A 17632-nucleotide genomic window follows, 5' to 3' on the forward strand; every position below is an offset into this window, starting at 1 on the left:
TTTTTTTTGTCAGGCAGGGTGGTGGTGGGGAGGAGGGTTTGGGAGGTGGAGGGCGAGTTTCCAGAGAGAAACTCTTCTCTTCACTCTTCTCTGTTGCCGGGGCGGCAGATGGTGGGTGTCAAGACAACGGCAGCAATAGCCAAACAAAGACATCCTTTGTGTGTGTGTGTGTGTTTACGTGTGTGTGTGTGTGTGTGTGTGTATACTTTCTGAGAGGTGTTGAAGTGCGCTAGCTTTGAGTAGGAGGCAACAGCATCTATAATAACACTTGAACGGTGTATTGTGTAAATTCCTAAGCTGTACTCTCACTCAATCGCTTGAAAGTCCTTTGTTTTATAGCATTTGAGACAGCTGACACCTCACTGAACCTCTGAGGAAATACTCAGAAACTTACTCCTGGGTTAGGGAAAGTACTTTTCAGTTCTGCCAACCGCAGAATATGACAGATGTCACATTTGCAGTTCAGCTCTCCTCGCGCCGAAAAGTGTGAACTTCCACTTTGAGCAATCTCTCCTCTGCATCAACAGTTACGGTTCTTTGAGCCTAATAAGTCATTCTTTGATAGGATCGCTGAATATTAGATTAGTACCGTAGCGGTTTATTTTGCTCCTCTGGAGTGTGACCTTAGCTGCCCTTCACAGAGGCGCGAGGATAATGAGAGTGGTAGCTGGCCGACAGACAGGCCTGACATCCCAGCTACGCCCTTCACTCAGCTGGCTGAGGAAAAACGTCAATACGGAGGCCTTATGTTTTATGGATTATCTGCTTTAGCGATACTATAGTGAGAGAAATACAACTCTCGCTTGTCATGTTGCTTCAGTTCTTTTTAATGTGCAAGACCACTCACCAAAACAACAACAGTGGAAATTAGAGGCTGTCTTCTTTGTTTGTTTCCTTTCAGTTTTCACTTTCTTCACTTCTCCATTTCATTCTTAGCATCTTCTGATCCAAACACACTGACCTGGTATCCTTTGATTCACCAAAACATTTCCTCTTCTTGGGGTTTTTGGCATGTATTTACTTTTGGCACGCTTCTGTGCTAACACAATGTAATATACGTGTCACGACTAAAGTTATTGTGAAACTCCAGCTTCTGAATTTTTATGTATAATACTTTAATACCTCTGAGTTCCTTATTAATTTTTATTTCTCTCTCCATTTCCTTCTTTTCTTATTCAACCGGTCTTTCTTCACCCTCTTTTTCATACATTTAATTTGTTCTCAGAGGACAGGCAAATACAGTGTATAGTAAACAGACTGAATAAATCATGTTTGAGCTTTTTTTTTTCCCGCTTTCTTTTTTGGGTGGGGGTGTATTAGGGCTACTGTTGGTTTTCATCCCCAGGAGGCACAGGGGAGGCTTGCTGTTGTAAATGGACCCAAGTGCAGCCCTGTTATCCGCAGTTTAATCTGCCCACTGGGGGCCAGAGAGAGGTCGAGGGAGGGGGGCTCATCGCGACTCCTGGTTCACGAAGGAGCTCAGAGGGTGCAGAGGTGTGGCTGGTGTCTTTCCCCTCAATTAGGCTCTTTAACAGGAGAGGTGTTTTTCCTGTTCTAACGAAGCCAGCCCTAACGGCCGCGCAGGAAACAGCTAGTTATCAGATTTACGGGCCGATTACGAGTATGATGCGAACATCAGCAGCGTTGTCTGATGCGTCGTAGGAACCTCTCTGACCACAGAGAGTCGGTTTGCTGTTTTTCTTCCTCGTCCTTCAAAGAAATCATTCTCAGACGGCGTACGAGGATTTTATGCAAAAACTTCAGTGGTGTCAGTGTGTAAATTTTTGAAATAATGCTTCTCGCCTTAAGGAGCCTCTCAAATGAATTAAATCATCGTGTCCTTTAGCTGCATCCCGTGATACCAAAGTGCTGTTTCAAAGGTGTTTTCAGTCTGCCAAGAATACTATTCTGACAGAAACAGATTGTTTTTTTTAAACCATAAATGATTAAATGCTATGCTATTTATGATCACCGACTCTCTAGTGTAACACATCAGCTGCTGTCCTGTCCCTCAATCTTAACACCAAAGTTCCAAACGGTATCGCTCAAACCCTACCGACGATGTTTGTGCTCTGCTGCTTTAGCGATATTATCTCCTTTACAAAAATATATTCCAGGTTGTGAAGTCATTTTGCTTAGTGCTAGATTTAGTGCCAAAAACAAGCTTAATAATATTGAAAGCACGAAGAACAAATACCCCCCCCCCTCCTTTTTTTTTTTTTCCTCCCGTTCCCCACCCTTCACCTCTCCTCCCAGCATACACCACACACACCTGAAGAGACCATATAAACATAAGGAAACCTGCATTACAAATTACTGCACATCATAGAAATTGTGCAGCAAGCTTTTTAAAATACCAGCGCTGCCAGTGAGGCGCTTTGTAATTTATCCCTTCACGGCTGTTAGCTGCGCAGCGCAACGGTGATTTATTTGGTTTAAGAGAAGTTTTGTTTAGAGAGATAATGAGCAGGACTTCTCTTTAATGATTTAACACGGCGCGGTGGAAAGGAGAGGGGGGGAAGAGAAGAAAAAAAAAAAGCACATATATTTTTCATATCTTTAACTGCACTGCAGAGAGGAAGGCAAGGAAGGAAGGAAGGAGAGAAAGATGCATTAGCAGGAGAAGCTAACAGCCTCTAACAACCGGCATTTTTGATTCGTTTTGTTTTGCTGTGTAAAATGAGACTCTTTCACCTCTTTCGTAACACAGCATAATTTTAGTATGTTATGTATTTCATTTAAATGTTTCTCGGGACATGTTCCGTCTTCGTAGCGGGTAGTGTTTCCACAGTTTTTTTATTATTTTAAATCCATAAAAGTGAAGCTTATTTGTGCTGATGCCACACTGTATGCCAGTATGTATTTTGAAAAGTGCTTTAGCCACTTCTGTAAGTATCTGTACCTTGTTCTTTTTACACCTCTCTTTTCATCTTGACACCAAATAACAGTATTATTCTCTCTTGTTCAGCATTTTCAAGTTTCTTCTCTCACTTAGGATTTAAATCCCAAATTAAAGCAGTTAATTAGAAAATATAATGAAGCTGAGTAGCATAATATGCAAACAGAGCTATGACGCTCAGAGCTGGGGGCTCCGTAACGCTGAAACTGCCATCGGCGCATAACGATGATGATATCAATAATAGATTACTTCATCAATCGCCGTTCTCTTGAAGATGGAAATGCGCTGTTGGGAAGGGACTGAATTTTTAGTTTTCATTATTATAATTTTTTTTTTTTTTCTTTTTTCCCCCTTATTCTCTCTCCTTTCCTGTAGCTTGAAAATGTCTGTTTCATCTCACATTAGGGTGTGCTCTGCATAAGTGCAGGTGGAACTTGCTCTCCCTCTAAATGATCCTTTAATGGAACAGTGTGCACTGGAGCTGGGAACTCTATGGGGCGCTGCCACTGTCGATGAGAACTTCGCCTCAATCAATCCGTCAAGCCCCATCACCTGCCTCAGCAGATGATCCAAAAACCCCTTTGGAGAGGCAAAGTGAGCTTTTTATGTACCTCCTCTAAGACTAGAGGACACACGTGCACGCAGATGCACACACAGGCGTGCGCACACCGGCAGCGGCGGCGTCACAACTGAGAGGTGTCTGTTTCATTGAGAGCCTTGACGTTGATCAGTCGTCAGAGAAACACTTTGCCTCTCTTTTATTTTTATCAAGATCATCTTAGAATAGATCAAGTGCTTGCTTTGCTGCAGCACAAAAAAAAAGAAAAAATCAATTTGGATGCTTTATTTATTTATTTTCCTCCCTAATATCTGTCACATTATGGTATGTTGCCATAAGCGGATCACTTCTAAGCCCGAGCGATATTGATGCGAAGTCGCCTCTTGCTCCCGTCAAACAAAGCGACGGCGCCGCAAACTGCGCTTGCCTCCGCTTCTCACCCTGGTTCACATTCACTCCGGCTTATCTAGATACTCCATCATGATTTTTTCATATTTCCTTTATTTCCCTTCTTTCTCTCCCGTGGCTTTTCTTTCTCCATCCTTCCATCACCATCTATCTCCACATCTGCAAATTTGACATCACATTTAGTTTCCCCCCCCCCGCCCCAATCCACTGCTATGGGCTCGCTCGTAGAACATCCATTAAACTCAGCCTGTAAACTCAGCAGAATCCCTCCTTCCTTCCACCGTGGTTATTCTTGATGTCTGCCTGTCTGTCTCTCTGTCAGGAAAGCAGTCGCTCCGTCTGTCAATAAATGTCTTATCTTTCGACTTCTTGTTCCTGTCTGTTTATCTGTCTGTCTGACATGTCGGCAGCTGTCTCAGCGCTCCAGGGTTGCTGTCAGCCAAGTGTTGGTTTCTGTTCTTCTGTCAGTTCACCTGCCTGTCAAAGCTTCTCAGATTAGACATGTCAACTTACCTCCAGGTTTTCCGCTTCTCCAGGATGGGTTTATAAAAAAATAAACAAGGAAGAAACACATTACGCTTTCTCTGAAGAGTGAATTAGTTGCGGCATTGTGAAATATTTGTATTTCTTTATTTATTTCATGCTATGGATCTCCCTCTTCAGCTGTAAATATAGTATACTGGTGCAGCATCCTTTGACATTACAGGTGCTCATATATGTGTAGCGTTTCAACAGAACATTGTCATATTAATTGTGATGCCTCGATGCTTGTTTAAAGCTATTCTAATAATCTAAATATGGAAATAGCACTCTGTGGAAGATGAAGATGAGATTATAGAGAGTCAGAACAGTAGACGAAAAAGTGGGAGTGCGGCCTAAAGAGCGCAGAGAAAGACGCGAGCGGGAGCATAGCAGAGAGATGGATGAGGTGGAGGCTCTGTTGAGATGAGTGGTAGGAGAAGCAGGAGATGGAAGTGAAGGGAGATGAAGGAAGCTGAGATGGCAGAGGAGATGGAGGGAGGAGTGTGCAGAGGGGAGCTACCTGCTGCTGATGGCAGTCAGAGTCAGTGAAGGATGGAGGGCGATCCAGCTGTGACATTAAAGCAGCAGGTGGAGGCCATCATTAGGACTGGCACAGGAGGCTGGATGAGCACGCACACACTCATTTCTTTGGGGCCCGGCGGACCACTGCGGAGCTCGTGTGTGTGTGTGTGTGTGTGTGTGTGCGCGTGTGTGCTCCCCAGAAAGAGCTGAAGCATCGTCCCGTAACTCCAGAGCTCATCCCTACCTCCCCTTTCATCTTTTCCCCCACGGAACTGCTCCTCCTCGCCCAGAGTCTCGGCAGCTTCGCCCTGGCGAGGGTTGAGCAGTTCTTACATCTGGTAGCTCTCTCGTAATGGCTTTTCAGTTACCTTTTAGCCGAGTACAATACAGGGGGGTGTTTGACTTCAACTTCATTTTTCACATCACAGCCTTTTCTACGTTGTGTTCGTGTTGTGGCGGCGCACAGCAGGCAATGAACTGTCGGATCGGTTTTGAAGCAAAAAATGATAAACGTCTACCTTCTATTAGGACAACCAGGTATTACAAAATCGGAAATTTGCGTATAACCTCTGTCTACTTACATTTTGATTAATGATGTCTTGTTGTTTGTTGAACTGATTTGGAGTAACTACGAGTGATTTTGGAAATATCCCCAATGTGGAGACTCTATGAGCTACCACAGTGTGTTAGCGGAAGACTGGGTTTGACGGAAATTTTTAAAAATGTTTTGCTTTTTTAGGGCCAATACCGATAATCAGTGTTTGGAACTGATATACATTTGCATTTAAAATGAAGCTCTTGTTTACTTCAACACTAAACTTCAACACAAATTTTGGTTTAAAGGCCTTTTTTATTTATGTTATGCATATATTTGATGAAAAGAGAACTTTTGAACATTTATCCCTAAGTTTTTATCAGTGATAAAGAGCCAAAGTAGCACATTTGTCCAGTATCGCTTTTTCTTTTTTTTCTTTTTTTTTTTTTATAAAACAATTCCTGATAAATTACTTCAAAAAGTTGAGTATCAGATACAATGATTGGTCAGGCCAATAATCGTTGACCCCTACATACACTTGATGTTTGATGGTGCCCTTTGGCTTACCTAATCATTTATTAATAAGACATATTGGTTCTACTACCCAATTGTTGGTGAATTTAAAGTTATTTCCAACTGATCGTGTCCATTACGTGGCTGCTTGGTGACAAAAGTTAAAATTTCCCCACCATGCCATTCTTGTTTGTCAGGCCATCTGGTATATATCTGGTTTGTAGAGCTGTAAATACGAGCACGGACACAACAGTATGTTTGTCCTCTTTCATCTTTCCAGGCTCACTGTCAAAACCTTAAGAAACCAGCTGAAAGTAACTGAAAAAAAGTTTGTAAAGTATGTTGTGTCTGACCTGGCTCCATCCCAGCATGCCTTGTGCGCACAGCTGTTGGGAATGGGCGTACATGATTTGGGGGTGGGAGGGGGGGGGGCTACGGTGCGTCTAAGCCAAGCCTCGCTTGAGGCCTTTTCTTAGATCTCCCATCCCTTCCGGACCTGTAGATGGGCCTATCCAGGAACACCATTAGGCAAATGAAGTTGTTTGTATCAAATATTGACATGTTATCTCTTCATCGTCAGGCAGCGGGAGGGAAGAAAAAGAGAAAGATTGTAACTGTGGGTAATTGAGCCGTGTCTCCCCTGCTTATCGGTAAAGCTCCGGCACGTCACGGACCTAACGAGCTGTGGCGCGCCGATTAGTCTGAAGGGAAAGTCGAACGTGAAACACCAGAGCCTCCGTCTTTCTTTTTCTTTCTCTCTTTTTTTTTTTTTTTTTTTCATATCTGCAATGGATATTATGAGCCTCCCTGGAGGGCAGAGGCACAGCCTTATTAGTTCAATTCATGGGGGGGGAAGAGAATTGATATGGATGAATGGCATGTTAAAGTATCCCTTTGTTACAATAACCATCAAGGCTGATGGTTCGGGCTGATGATGCAGCCCAAGGCAGCAGGACGACAAGCTGAGGCCTTGACCTGGATGGCAGAGGATGCACACACACCAAGGGCAGGGGGCTGATTACACACAGCCTTAAACAAATGGATTTGCCCCTTTAACATTTAGATATGGGATCTTTCTGTGTGTTTGTGTGTGCGCGTGTATGCATGAGAGATTGGGTACTTGTGGATGTCTTTTTGTGAGTAAGGATTGCCATTTGTCTGTATTTGTATGTGGATTTGTGTGTATGTGTGTGTGTGTGTGTGTGTGTGCATGCTGCCTGCATTTTATCTCAATATAATCAGGTTTTGTGTGAATTAGATAATCACGTGGTGAATAGCTAATTGTGAATGTGTTCCATCTCTATTTGTGTGTGCAATGAGTTTGTGTTTTTCCACTTTTGCATGGTTATTTAGGGTTATGCATGCTATTATTGTGCACTTCTGTGAATATTAACACCCGTTTATGTGTGTGTGTGTGAGTGTGTGTGCAGCCTGTGCCAGGTGCCTCCACAGGGCATTAACCATCTTGCACTCATGCCTCCCTGAGAATAATCAAGTAAAAAAAGGGTGAGATGAGAATCTCACAACATGCCAGTTTGATTTGTACCCCTTGCTATCAAAGAATGCTAATTAAAATCATATTTTGCATATGTCTTGTCTTTCATGCGCATATGCAAATTGCCCCTGTTGCCTTTCAGCACTCTGTAATTAGGTTTATGAAGGACAGCTGTAATACATAATTAACAGAAATGTTTGCAAGCTCTTTTTTTCTCCACGTCTAAACACGACGACTTAAACAGGCACGAGTAAAGTGTTCCAAGGCCATGCTTTTCTCTCAAATGTATTGATTAATTCTTTTACACCCCAACTCCCCCGCCCTCTCAGAAATATCTTAATTATGCCGTTTGTTTATTTATAGATGATGGCGTCAGTCAGAGGCGCTTCCAGTGGGCCAGAGAAGCTCAGCATTTTGATCTCACCATTCTCCCTTGATTGGAGTATACAGGATTTAGTCATGTGCTCGCTCCCAGTTTAACTCCAAGGCAACATTCTGGACGGGTGGATGGATTGAGTTAGAGAGGATTGAGAATATCTAGAGTGATGATAATGAGGCAAAACAGTGGAACATGTTTGAATATTTATTATGGTGGTGTTAGTTAGAGTTGGCCTTGGGGGCCTCGGTGACGGACGGGACTCTGGGGCCATGATGGGATGGAGGACACAACCGTGTGTGTGTGTGTGTGTGTGTGCGTGCATGTCCAGACGTCGGAAGGGGGGCGTTCGGGTAGAAAGGGCCAATAGCTGACATAGCGACATAAATGGTGAAATAATTATGCTTTTACTTTATGATAGACTGACTACTGAAGTTAGAGGGAAAGCTTCAGAAAAACGCAGTGGGGCTTGCCGAAAGAGAAAATAGAATAATGATGTACTTGGAAGAAGGAGAAGCGAAACATCCAGAAGAGAAGAAATGGGAGGAGCGACGGCGAGGAGGGAGCTGCGTGTTGTGCAGTGACAGCGGCGACCGCACGACTGTCGGTTCAACTCCCTCGGCCTCTTTCATGTAGCTCCATCCTCGGCTCTCAGATGTGGTCATTGTCTCTCAGTTGCACAATAATGGGAAGTGATGGGTGCTAAATGAAAAGGCCAGGGGATGAAAACACTGGTGAAGCAGCTTGGATGTCAGAGTAGTTAGTCCTGTCATCCGTTCATTATGTTTTCATATGCTGTTCTGGAGACACGGTAAACCCAGGGCCCACGACAAAGTCAGGACATTGCGGTCGCCGCCGAGCACTGGCACCCTGGTATTTTGGACTGCGTGTGCGTGCTACCACGTGTGCCATAGATGCATTTAAAATCCTTGCACGTGTGCACATATTTGCGTGACACATTGATGCACAGCACGACTTTGCTTAGATTCTCACTTCACAGTCACGCCAAAAAGATGCTCGTAAAACAAGCAAACTTGAACTGTATACTTTGTATATGGTTGAAAATTTCATATACATTTGTGTCTGTTTTGTGAATCTGTCGCTGATTAACAGAACAATAGTTATTTAACCCAAAAACCTGTTTATGACAGCTTTCATTTGCTGTTCTTAAAACTCAATGTCATATGGGTTTTTACTTGGAAAAACTTTAGGAATGTAAGGGAGGGGGTTTGTATTGTCATGCAATTGTTTGGAAGTGTCTAACAGTGGGGGAATAAAAGACAAGCAACAGACAGTCCATCATATTAAAGCGAATCAGTCAAGAAAAAAAAACAAGAAAACAGATGAAAAACCAATATAAAGACACGATATTTCTTTTTTTACGGCTCATTCTTTGGAAACAATGACAACAGAATGCATAACAGAAAATGCATTTACGCTTGAGTCTTAATCCAAGAACTCTATTACACTCATACACAGGATTGCAGAGGCTGTGTACAAGTGTTAATCAACCTCTTGGAGTGCCAGGAGAAGAAAAAAAAAAAGTTTCCTGCATATACAGCTTTTACTGAGGTGATGCAATTATGTTACAGATACTTTGAAGTAAACGGCAGAAGATAGTTTCCTCGTATTGGTTAAAACTTGTTTTTAAACTTGCTACATCAGTCTCTGGAGTTTGATCAGCATAGCAAAAAGTTGGATGTTATTCCTTTGTTAACCCTTGTGCTCTGTGTGTGGGTGTGTGTTTTGTAGATGGGCCTTTGTGATGAAGAAACACCTCAGTACCCACCTGCTGGGAAAGCATGGAGTTGGACAGCGCAAAGAGAGGTAAAACACATGCAACTGCTTTCACGATGTATCATAGTCAGATTTCCGAAGCTTAGTTCAGTTTGGTGTAATATAATTTGTGTTTGTTTATTGAGCAAAAAGTTTTCTTCTGACTTATAAGTAAGAAACGGGCCTTCTAAAAATGATTTCTACAACCTGCCTGTCAAGTGTCTTAGCTTGTGTTGAAGAGATGAGAGTAAGAGATACAGGAGGCAATTAATTCTAGATTTTGGAGGACGACTACTACAACCCCAATGGAGGCCTGCGAGCTTTTAAGCACCAAAATTCCCCACTAGTTAAATTTCGAGTTAAATATAACTCGAGATCCTCCCTTTCCCTAATGAGTTAAATGGCTTTCACTCAATCTGTCTGCCTCGGTCTCTTGCTTACATCTCTTTTTTTCTGTCAAACTTTATCAGGCTTCCTCCCTCATCTTACTTTCTGCTCTCCCTCTTGAATTAAGGATGAATGATGTTTCTTTTACCATTTTTGTCTGTGTACGCATGTGTGTGTGTGCACGCGCGTGTGCGTGTGTGATACTGTGTATGCGTAATGTCTCCCGCTTGGCCCTGTCTATCAGAAACAGAGCCCTGCTGTCAGTATGCGTGTATGTGTGCGAAAAAGAAAGATGAGGAGATGAAGTTGTGAAGCAAACCAACCCCCCCTTTCCTTCCCTCCCTCCAACCCTGACAAGCCAAAATGAGACGTTAAACACCTCTCAATCTGTCAAGCGAGCCGCTAAAATAGAAACAGACCCGCTTTTTCATTACTCCGCAACCAAATTGATACTTTTGACAACGTGTGGTATTAGATATGACAAGTGGCTTCAGATATGGAAGTAAGCATCCCGACCAGATGCCTCTCCATCTCTCAGACATTATCAACTAAATTCCTACTGTCAGCTGTTCATCTGGATTAGATGGAAACAAATCCTCATATCCTCAACTGCGCCGTTTCATCCACATTTTTTTTTTCTTTTTTTGTTTTTGTAACCTTTATTTATCCAAGGATTGCTGGCAGAGCTCCATACTTTAGTAACATTATACTTCATAGTCACAGTTGCATATGTTCACATCTGTGACTGATACCCACAGCAACCGCAGTCCTCTGATGTCTGGACTAGGCTGACTGACCAGGGACTTGAACCTTTGACCTTTGAAGTCTAACATCTAGGCTGCTCTCAGAGCTTGACTCTAGTCTGAAGTAAACCAAAGTCAAAAAGAAGATACACGAGCAGCACCCGCTTCAGCTGGCATTTTCTAAAATTGGGGTATGGGTCAAGTATTTTTTTTTTTTCCCTTTGACAGAGCAGATGCCTCTTCTCTTCAGGATTTATGTAATGTACCATCTAACAACTGAAAAAAAACAAAACAAGATTAAGCAAAAGTTGTCATTTCAATTACTTAATAAAGAGGAAAAAACTGAGTCTTGCATAGAGAATGCCAGGCCATCTGCCATAACCTGAGGGATTTGTGGGCTTGATAGAAAATGCTGAGTTGAAGACTGCAGTAGACAAGCCTTCATTATTGCCGTAGCATCTCACTTGCAAATCCAGACAATAGTAACACTAATTTATGTAAGGGGTTGTTCTTTTTTAAACACTTTTGCTAATGACTGATTCGAGGAGAAGCTCTAGACTCTTGAGACTTCAGCCAAATACCACCAAAATATAGCTTTTTTTTTCACCTGCAAATTCACTAAACCACAGTAAAATCAATCAATTAGACCTTTATATATCGCCATTTAAATCACCATGTTTGCTTTATTAGCTGCTTGCTTACAAGGCAGCAGGGAAAGCTACACAGCAGTGTCACATTTTCATTATATGATATTTGAAATTGATTATAAGAAATTTTGAATAGAATTTTTTGGGGGGGATTTCTAATAAAACGCTAAAGAGTAAAACTTGTAAGGACAACACAACATCTCGACTGTGGAGTCTATTCCTGACCCCGATCAACCCAAACATATCTGATTTTACTCTCAGTGAAATTGTTGTGAAGTTTTTTCGCTATTGCAGTAACGTTGGCACAACTCCTGAATCGCCCAACAATTTAATAACACAGCTCACCTCAGAAGTCCAGTTTTAGCTAAAACTTGTGAAAACACCAATTTTAGTTTGAAATATGTGTCATTTTTGATTGCAACTAATTGAATTGGACAGCCAATTTAAAATTAGCATGTCTTTTACTCCGACGAATCTCATTGCTTTTGTAATCAACAAATGTTGATTATGGGCATGAATGTAGCTGTAAGATTGGAGTGTTACCTGACTGTATTCAGCTCGGTGTGTGTTTTGCCAAGAAACAACTCCAATCACTCTGCTAAACTTTAAAGCACTATACTCGGGCTGGGTGATATAGCTGAAATACTGATCAACATGTAGTTCATTTCCGGTGGATATCGATAATTATTGATTCTTTTTAATCTTTTTTCTTTTTCTTTTTAACCATTTTAACCTCTTTATCAAAGTACACAAGTATTGATGTCAACACAACAATGGAAAACACACACAAGTCATTTACACACCTAAATAAAAAATAAGGGAAAAGGAATAATCTCACCTTCAAAACATTAAATAAAGAAAAAAGTCAAACCCAGAGGCTCATGGAGGTTGACCATGGCAAAGCAGCTGCACCACACTGCAGTGGAGGTTCTGAGTGGCTGGCAGGGATTCGATAATGCATCTACACTGGCCTCCGCACCCCAGCGTCAAGTCCGTCAGGCCTTGAAGCAGACAGCCAGGAGTGCGTCACATAGGTGGCAGTGGTTGGGGGCGCAGGGTTGGAGTTGTTTTTAGCACGTGAAGCCCGTCTTGCAAGAGCAACCACCGGCCCCCACCAACCGCACTTTCCACCAGGGGAGGTCTGCGGGCTCAGGCAGGGGGGTCGACGGGCATGTGCACATATTTTGTGAATTTTTAGAAGACCTGCACAGAGAGCGATCGAGGGTGAAAGGGCTCCATCATCAAGAGACATGATATACTTTTTATGAGCCAGGGAGGGAGCACGCTATGGATTTCTTAATGCAACCCAACTTTACTATACTTTCATGGCAGTTTAATGCTTTTAAATAACACTCTGCTGAACATTTTCAGTGTCTATAGCCAGTGCATATTGCAATCATTTATTCTCCCAGGCCAGCTTTATGCCACACAACATCACATCGTCACACACACATATAGAAGCAACGTGAGTCCCCGCAGGTAAGCATGTATACACTGACACTGTGTTTATGGACGAGCACAAACAAACTCTTCTGCTCCTTCAAACCACCATCAAACGATCATTCTTTTATCTTTTTTTTCTTTCATTGTGTGTCCTGTAGTCTTTCAATTGGGTTTAAATATGTGCAGACACACACACACACACACACACACACATGGTCCCCTGCATGTGCACTTAGAGGGAGGACAGCCACAAGGTTTGTTCTATTTAAACCTGTAAAACACGGTGTCATCATTTTTCTGACAGTCCTGCAGACAGAATTTATCTCATCATTAATTAACCATCATATTTCCAACACAGTGCAGCTTAATTAGCACAAGGTCATTGGGGAGGGCTTATTAAGTGGAACAAATTTGGGCAAGTGTAAGGAGAGGAGGCAGAGGACGGAGGACGGAAGAAGGAGGAGAAAGGAGATGGAGAGAAAGAGATAGGATGACAAAGAGATAGGCGGAGAGGGGGGGAGATGAAAGAAAAAATAAGGGAAAGAAACGGAGAAAGAGAGGAAGTGTGTGTATGAGTGGTTTGGTCCGACTTGACAGTGCTGCCCCGGTGATTGATAACTGCACTGGTTTTGAAAGCCCAGACCTGGAGACTAGGACGGTAGCTGAGGGAGAAAGAGAGACAGAGAGAGGGAAAGGATGGGGAATTGTGTGTCTAAATGTGTGTGTGTGTGTGTGTGTGTGTGTGAAGGGGGTGTATCTGAACCAGCAACTGGGGACCAGTGATGGCGGGGGGGGGGCTGAGAGGCAATGGGGGTTGTTGGGGGGAGCCAATTGCAAACATATGCTGGCTGGCAGGCGGTGGAGAGATGGATTGCAGTGGGACAGTGTCAGAGAGGCAGTTTCATCACCATCTCTACGGCCCTGTTCACCAGGTATTTTTAGAACACTGGGGAGATCTGTTAGTCAAAGGAAGAGAGGAGGAGGACCAGGAGGAGGAAAAGACCTGACTAGCCGTAGGTTATACCAGGCTCCATTTAGCCAAGTCTGTCTGGAACCTCAAACTCCAAGTTGTTTTGTATCCGCGATGGAGGATGGATGATATGGATTCTAAAAGACTGACAGTTTTTGGTTTCACCATTCTAGTTTCAGCCTAAAGTATTTGACCTTTCACAAGTTATGTGCTTCTCTACAGTGCAGTGGGCATAATTTCTTAAATTATAGTACGCAAAAAGTATATGAAAGACAGACAGAACTGACAGCACAGCTTGGTCACAAACCTGCAAATGCTCTCGCCACGCTCATGCTTTAGGGGTGAAGTTGTACACCATGTTAAAATCACACAATGTATTCAGACATGATTGTTTTCATACCAGAAGACGATATGTTTTGTCTATACCTGTATGTAATCAGGCCACAGACTCTCACTCATTACACCGTCTTCCTGCTAATGAGTGTAGAAGGCAGTGATGGCTAACACTGGTCAGACCTGACTTTAAATAAAAGGCTAATATTAGCCCCTTATATTGTTCTAACCCCAGCGGGGAAAAAGAGGAAGATGAATCGGAGGGGAGGAAGGGTGAGATGACAGACTCCGACTATCTGACAGGTTCTGGGTGAGAGAGAGAGAGAAAAAGGGAGAGAGAGATAGAGCTGAACTGTTAGAAAGTGACACAACTAGGTCTTCGTTTCAGTCACACCACCACTCCTCACTGCAGGCACTGAGCGGAGATGAGGGCTTTTTGTCCTTTTATCTTGCCTGCATGTATGCACGTTCTCATCGAAGTACACTTATGAGGACCACATGTCGTCACAAGTTTACAATAACCTGGCTGTACGGGCGCCTGCGGTGGCCTGCGGGGATCTCAAAAGGTTGTTATCGTAACGTTTTTTTTGCATTCCAGCTCGGAATCATAATAAGAAGTTGTTTCTTTTCTTACCACCCACTTGTAATATCATACGGAGTTGAATTATCCCTTTTCCTCAGTGCATTTTCATCTGAATACATAATCTCCCCTTATTCAGTTAATGGATGCGGGGATACCGAGCCAGCCTAGTGGGACAAATGATTGCAAAGTCTCCAGAATCTGTAAAAGTGTCTACACTAGTTTGATTTTATTGATTTTGATTGAGTGTCGCACATCAAAAAACGCTCGTTCGCCGCTCATTCACAGGAGAACAATAGCGTTATTCTAATCATACAAGGAGGATAAAATACGGAGAGGTTACAGTCATCAGTTTTGGATGTGTGGTGTTAACTAATACAGCAAAGAACAACAGCCTCTGAGGAGGAATAACATCACATTTGAAGTCAGTAATGAATAATGAGCATTGCTTCTTTTAAGTAGTGATCCTAATACTTATATGCCTGTTTATGTGAAATTATTTGTGTACACGTGTGCCTCAGTGAGTTATCGTACAGCTTATTCTCTCCTGTTAGACATATTTCACCACATAGTTAGATTTTTATTTCACCATTTTCGTTATAGTTTACCATTAATAACTCCATTTGTATGTGTGTGTGCCCGCTGCTGTTCGGTGAGGTCTGCAGACACCTAAACCAACACTCCAGTAACAAGGGAGTGGCCTGAGAGCGTGACTGACAGCACCGACCTTGACTCAATTGCTTGTAATTAGTTCTTTAAAAACAGGGCGCCAAAAGACAACTGACCTGTCTCACATACCTGTTTTCATAGGTAATTGTTAAAACGCCTGCCATTTTCATGCCTGTAATAATAAACTCCTTGAACTAATACACTCATCACTCTTGAAGCAGGAGTGCTGACAAGCCAGAAGAAAAATATATTTGTTTAAGTAGGAGGGAGCGAGCAAAGTATGATACAAACAGCTGGAGAGAACGTTTTCAGTGTTTCGGAGATATCTAATTGCAAGTGCAGTTGCTGTGGTTTTGTTTTTTTTTTAAACAGCAGTACTGTATGACTGAGCCAAGTAAGCGGCTGCTAAAAAATCCCTCCGAAGAAAACAGAAAAACCAGGTGAAAAGGTATGAACACAGATCCAGAAATAGCTAGCATGATGCATGCAGCGCAGGTGTGGTGACTCACAAAATGAAGACAGGAATATTCAGAGCATCCGTTATTACGTGACTGCAGCGAGAAGTGTGTGGAGAGTGACTGTTTCTGAAAGGAGCTACTAAATTGAACTACAAGTGCCAATAGTAAATAAATGTAGTTTATGTAAATGTTGTGAATTTGTGTCTCTGAATTTGCTGTTTTGTTTGTTTTTTGTAGTCAGTGTTTGTTGAGATTTTGGCTCAGTAGAAAAGATCTGCATCACATATAACATAATAGAAAAGAAAAAAACAGCAATGATGTGATCATATCTTACTTTGAGTTTAAAAGAAAAAAAGAAAAAAGCCAGAAACAGTATTCTGGTTTACGTTATGCACCACGTTTATTTCTGTATGTGCACATGACAGGATTGATATATATACGTTGCTGCAGTCGGTCACGTTGCTGTGCCAGGGGCCGAGCTCGGCTGAGCGGGCATCTGGCTTTGCAGCGCCGGGCTCTGGGCTTGCAGCCGCGTCCCAGCATGCCGTGCAGCGCGGCCATATTGCCCCGGCACAGAGGGCCGGGATCGTCCAGGCTGGACGGGGGGAGCGGGGGCGGAAGAGCCCTGCCTGGAGCCAGCATGGTGGCAATATGGACCACACGGAGCAGGCAGGGGTCAAGTCACACACACACACACACACAAAAAAACACCCCAAAAAAAAAAAAAAACACAAGTCAGTGTGTGTGTAGGGAACGCTTGTATGTGTGAGGGAGAAAAAGAGAGAGTTAGCAGTGTGATAGGGAGATAAAGAGTAGATAAAGACAACCCCTAATTCATTAGAATAAATCCTTTCCCTTAATTATTGATAATGAATCTGCTCTTTAATCTTTCTCTTTCTTCCTTCCCTTATCTGCCTGTGTCAGCACTTTGTCTCTCTGGCTTGGTGTTGGGTGGTAAAGGCCTAGTTTTCAGCCACCCAAGGGCAGCAGTCAATAACATCCTGCGCTGCTAGTACTGTAAGTAGGGATGTGATAGCAGCACAAAGAAGCATGAAAAATGCAGCAGCAAAATATTAACTTTAAAGTAGGCAAGGATATTTAAATATCCTTAAATCCCCCGGAAAACAAATCTGTTTTTCTTGTTTCATAACAAGAAACAGCATAAAAGAAACTGCTGTCTGGTTCTCAAGCAGAATCACAACATTATGGCTGACCAGCGTACACCAGCAATCGATGTTGTTTAGTAATCTTGGTGTAGTATCAGCATGCCGACTTTGTGCGCTTCCACTTTGTGAAGCTCCGTTTCCCAGAGGTCTTCGCAGCCCACGTTGTCCCGGCGTGGTACTGGCAGGGCCTTAGCGACCCCTAGCTCACCTTTGTGTTTGCTGGCTGCTTGTTTGAACAGGAGCCAGCGGACAGCGCCTCCCTGTTTACCCTACTCAATATTTCATGGAGAATGAACACTCGCAGAATGAGGGATCGCGTTAATATTGCTGTTAAAATTAAGCGATAATTAAAATTTGTTAGTTTAAAAGCCATCGCAGTCTATAAAAGTTTGATTACTGGAAAATTAGGTGCATTAAGTTTTTATGGGTTGGCCCGTGCTATCGCTTGGGAACGATTTTTATGCACTTGTCATGGGCATATGGTGCAGAATTGTGAGTGTGTGTGTGTGTGTGTGTGTTTGTGGGTAGGGGGTGTGAGGGAGGCATGTTGCTTCTCTGAAAAGCTGACACACTTTAATGCTAAAATCTCCACCCCTGTGGTCTTACTCATCATTAGTTAAAGCACACTGCT

General features: G+C 42.8%; 1 protein-coding gene across 1 annotated transcript in view; it reads left to right on the forward strand.

Annotated features, from left to right (window-relative positions):
• Window positions 1-17632, forward strand: part of znf407 (zinc finger protein 407) — a 152247-nt gene that overhangs the window by 55613 nt on the left and 79002 nt on the right. The window contains exon 5 of the mRNA XM_008283648.1: window positions 9582-9656. Within this exon, the coding sequence (XP_008281870.1) occupies window positions 9582-9656 (75 nt within the window). The remainder of the gene's footprint in view (window positions 1-9581; window positions 9657-17632) is intronic.

The sequence above is a fragment of the Stegastes partitus genome, unplaced genomic scaffold, assembly GCF_000690725.1.
Source record: "Stegastes partitus isolate 25-593 unplaced genomic scaffold, Stegastes_partitus-1.0.2 Scaffold322, whole genome shotgun sequence".
NCBI classification, from domain to species: Eukaryota; Metazoa; Chordata; class Actinopteri; family Pomacentridae; genus Stegastes; species Stegastes partitus.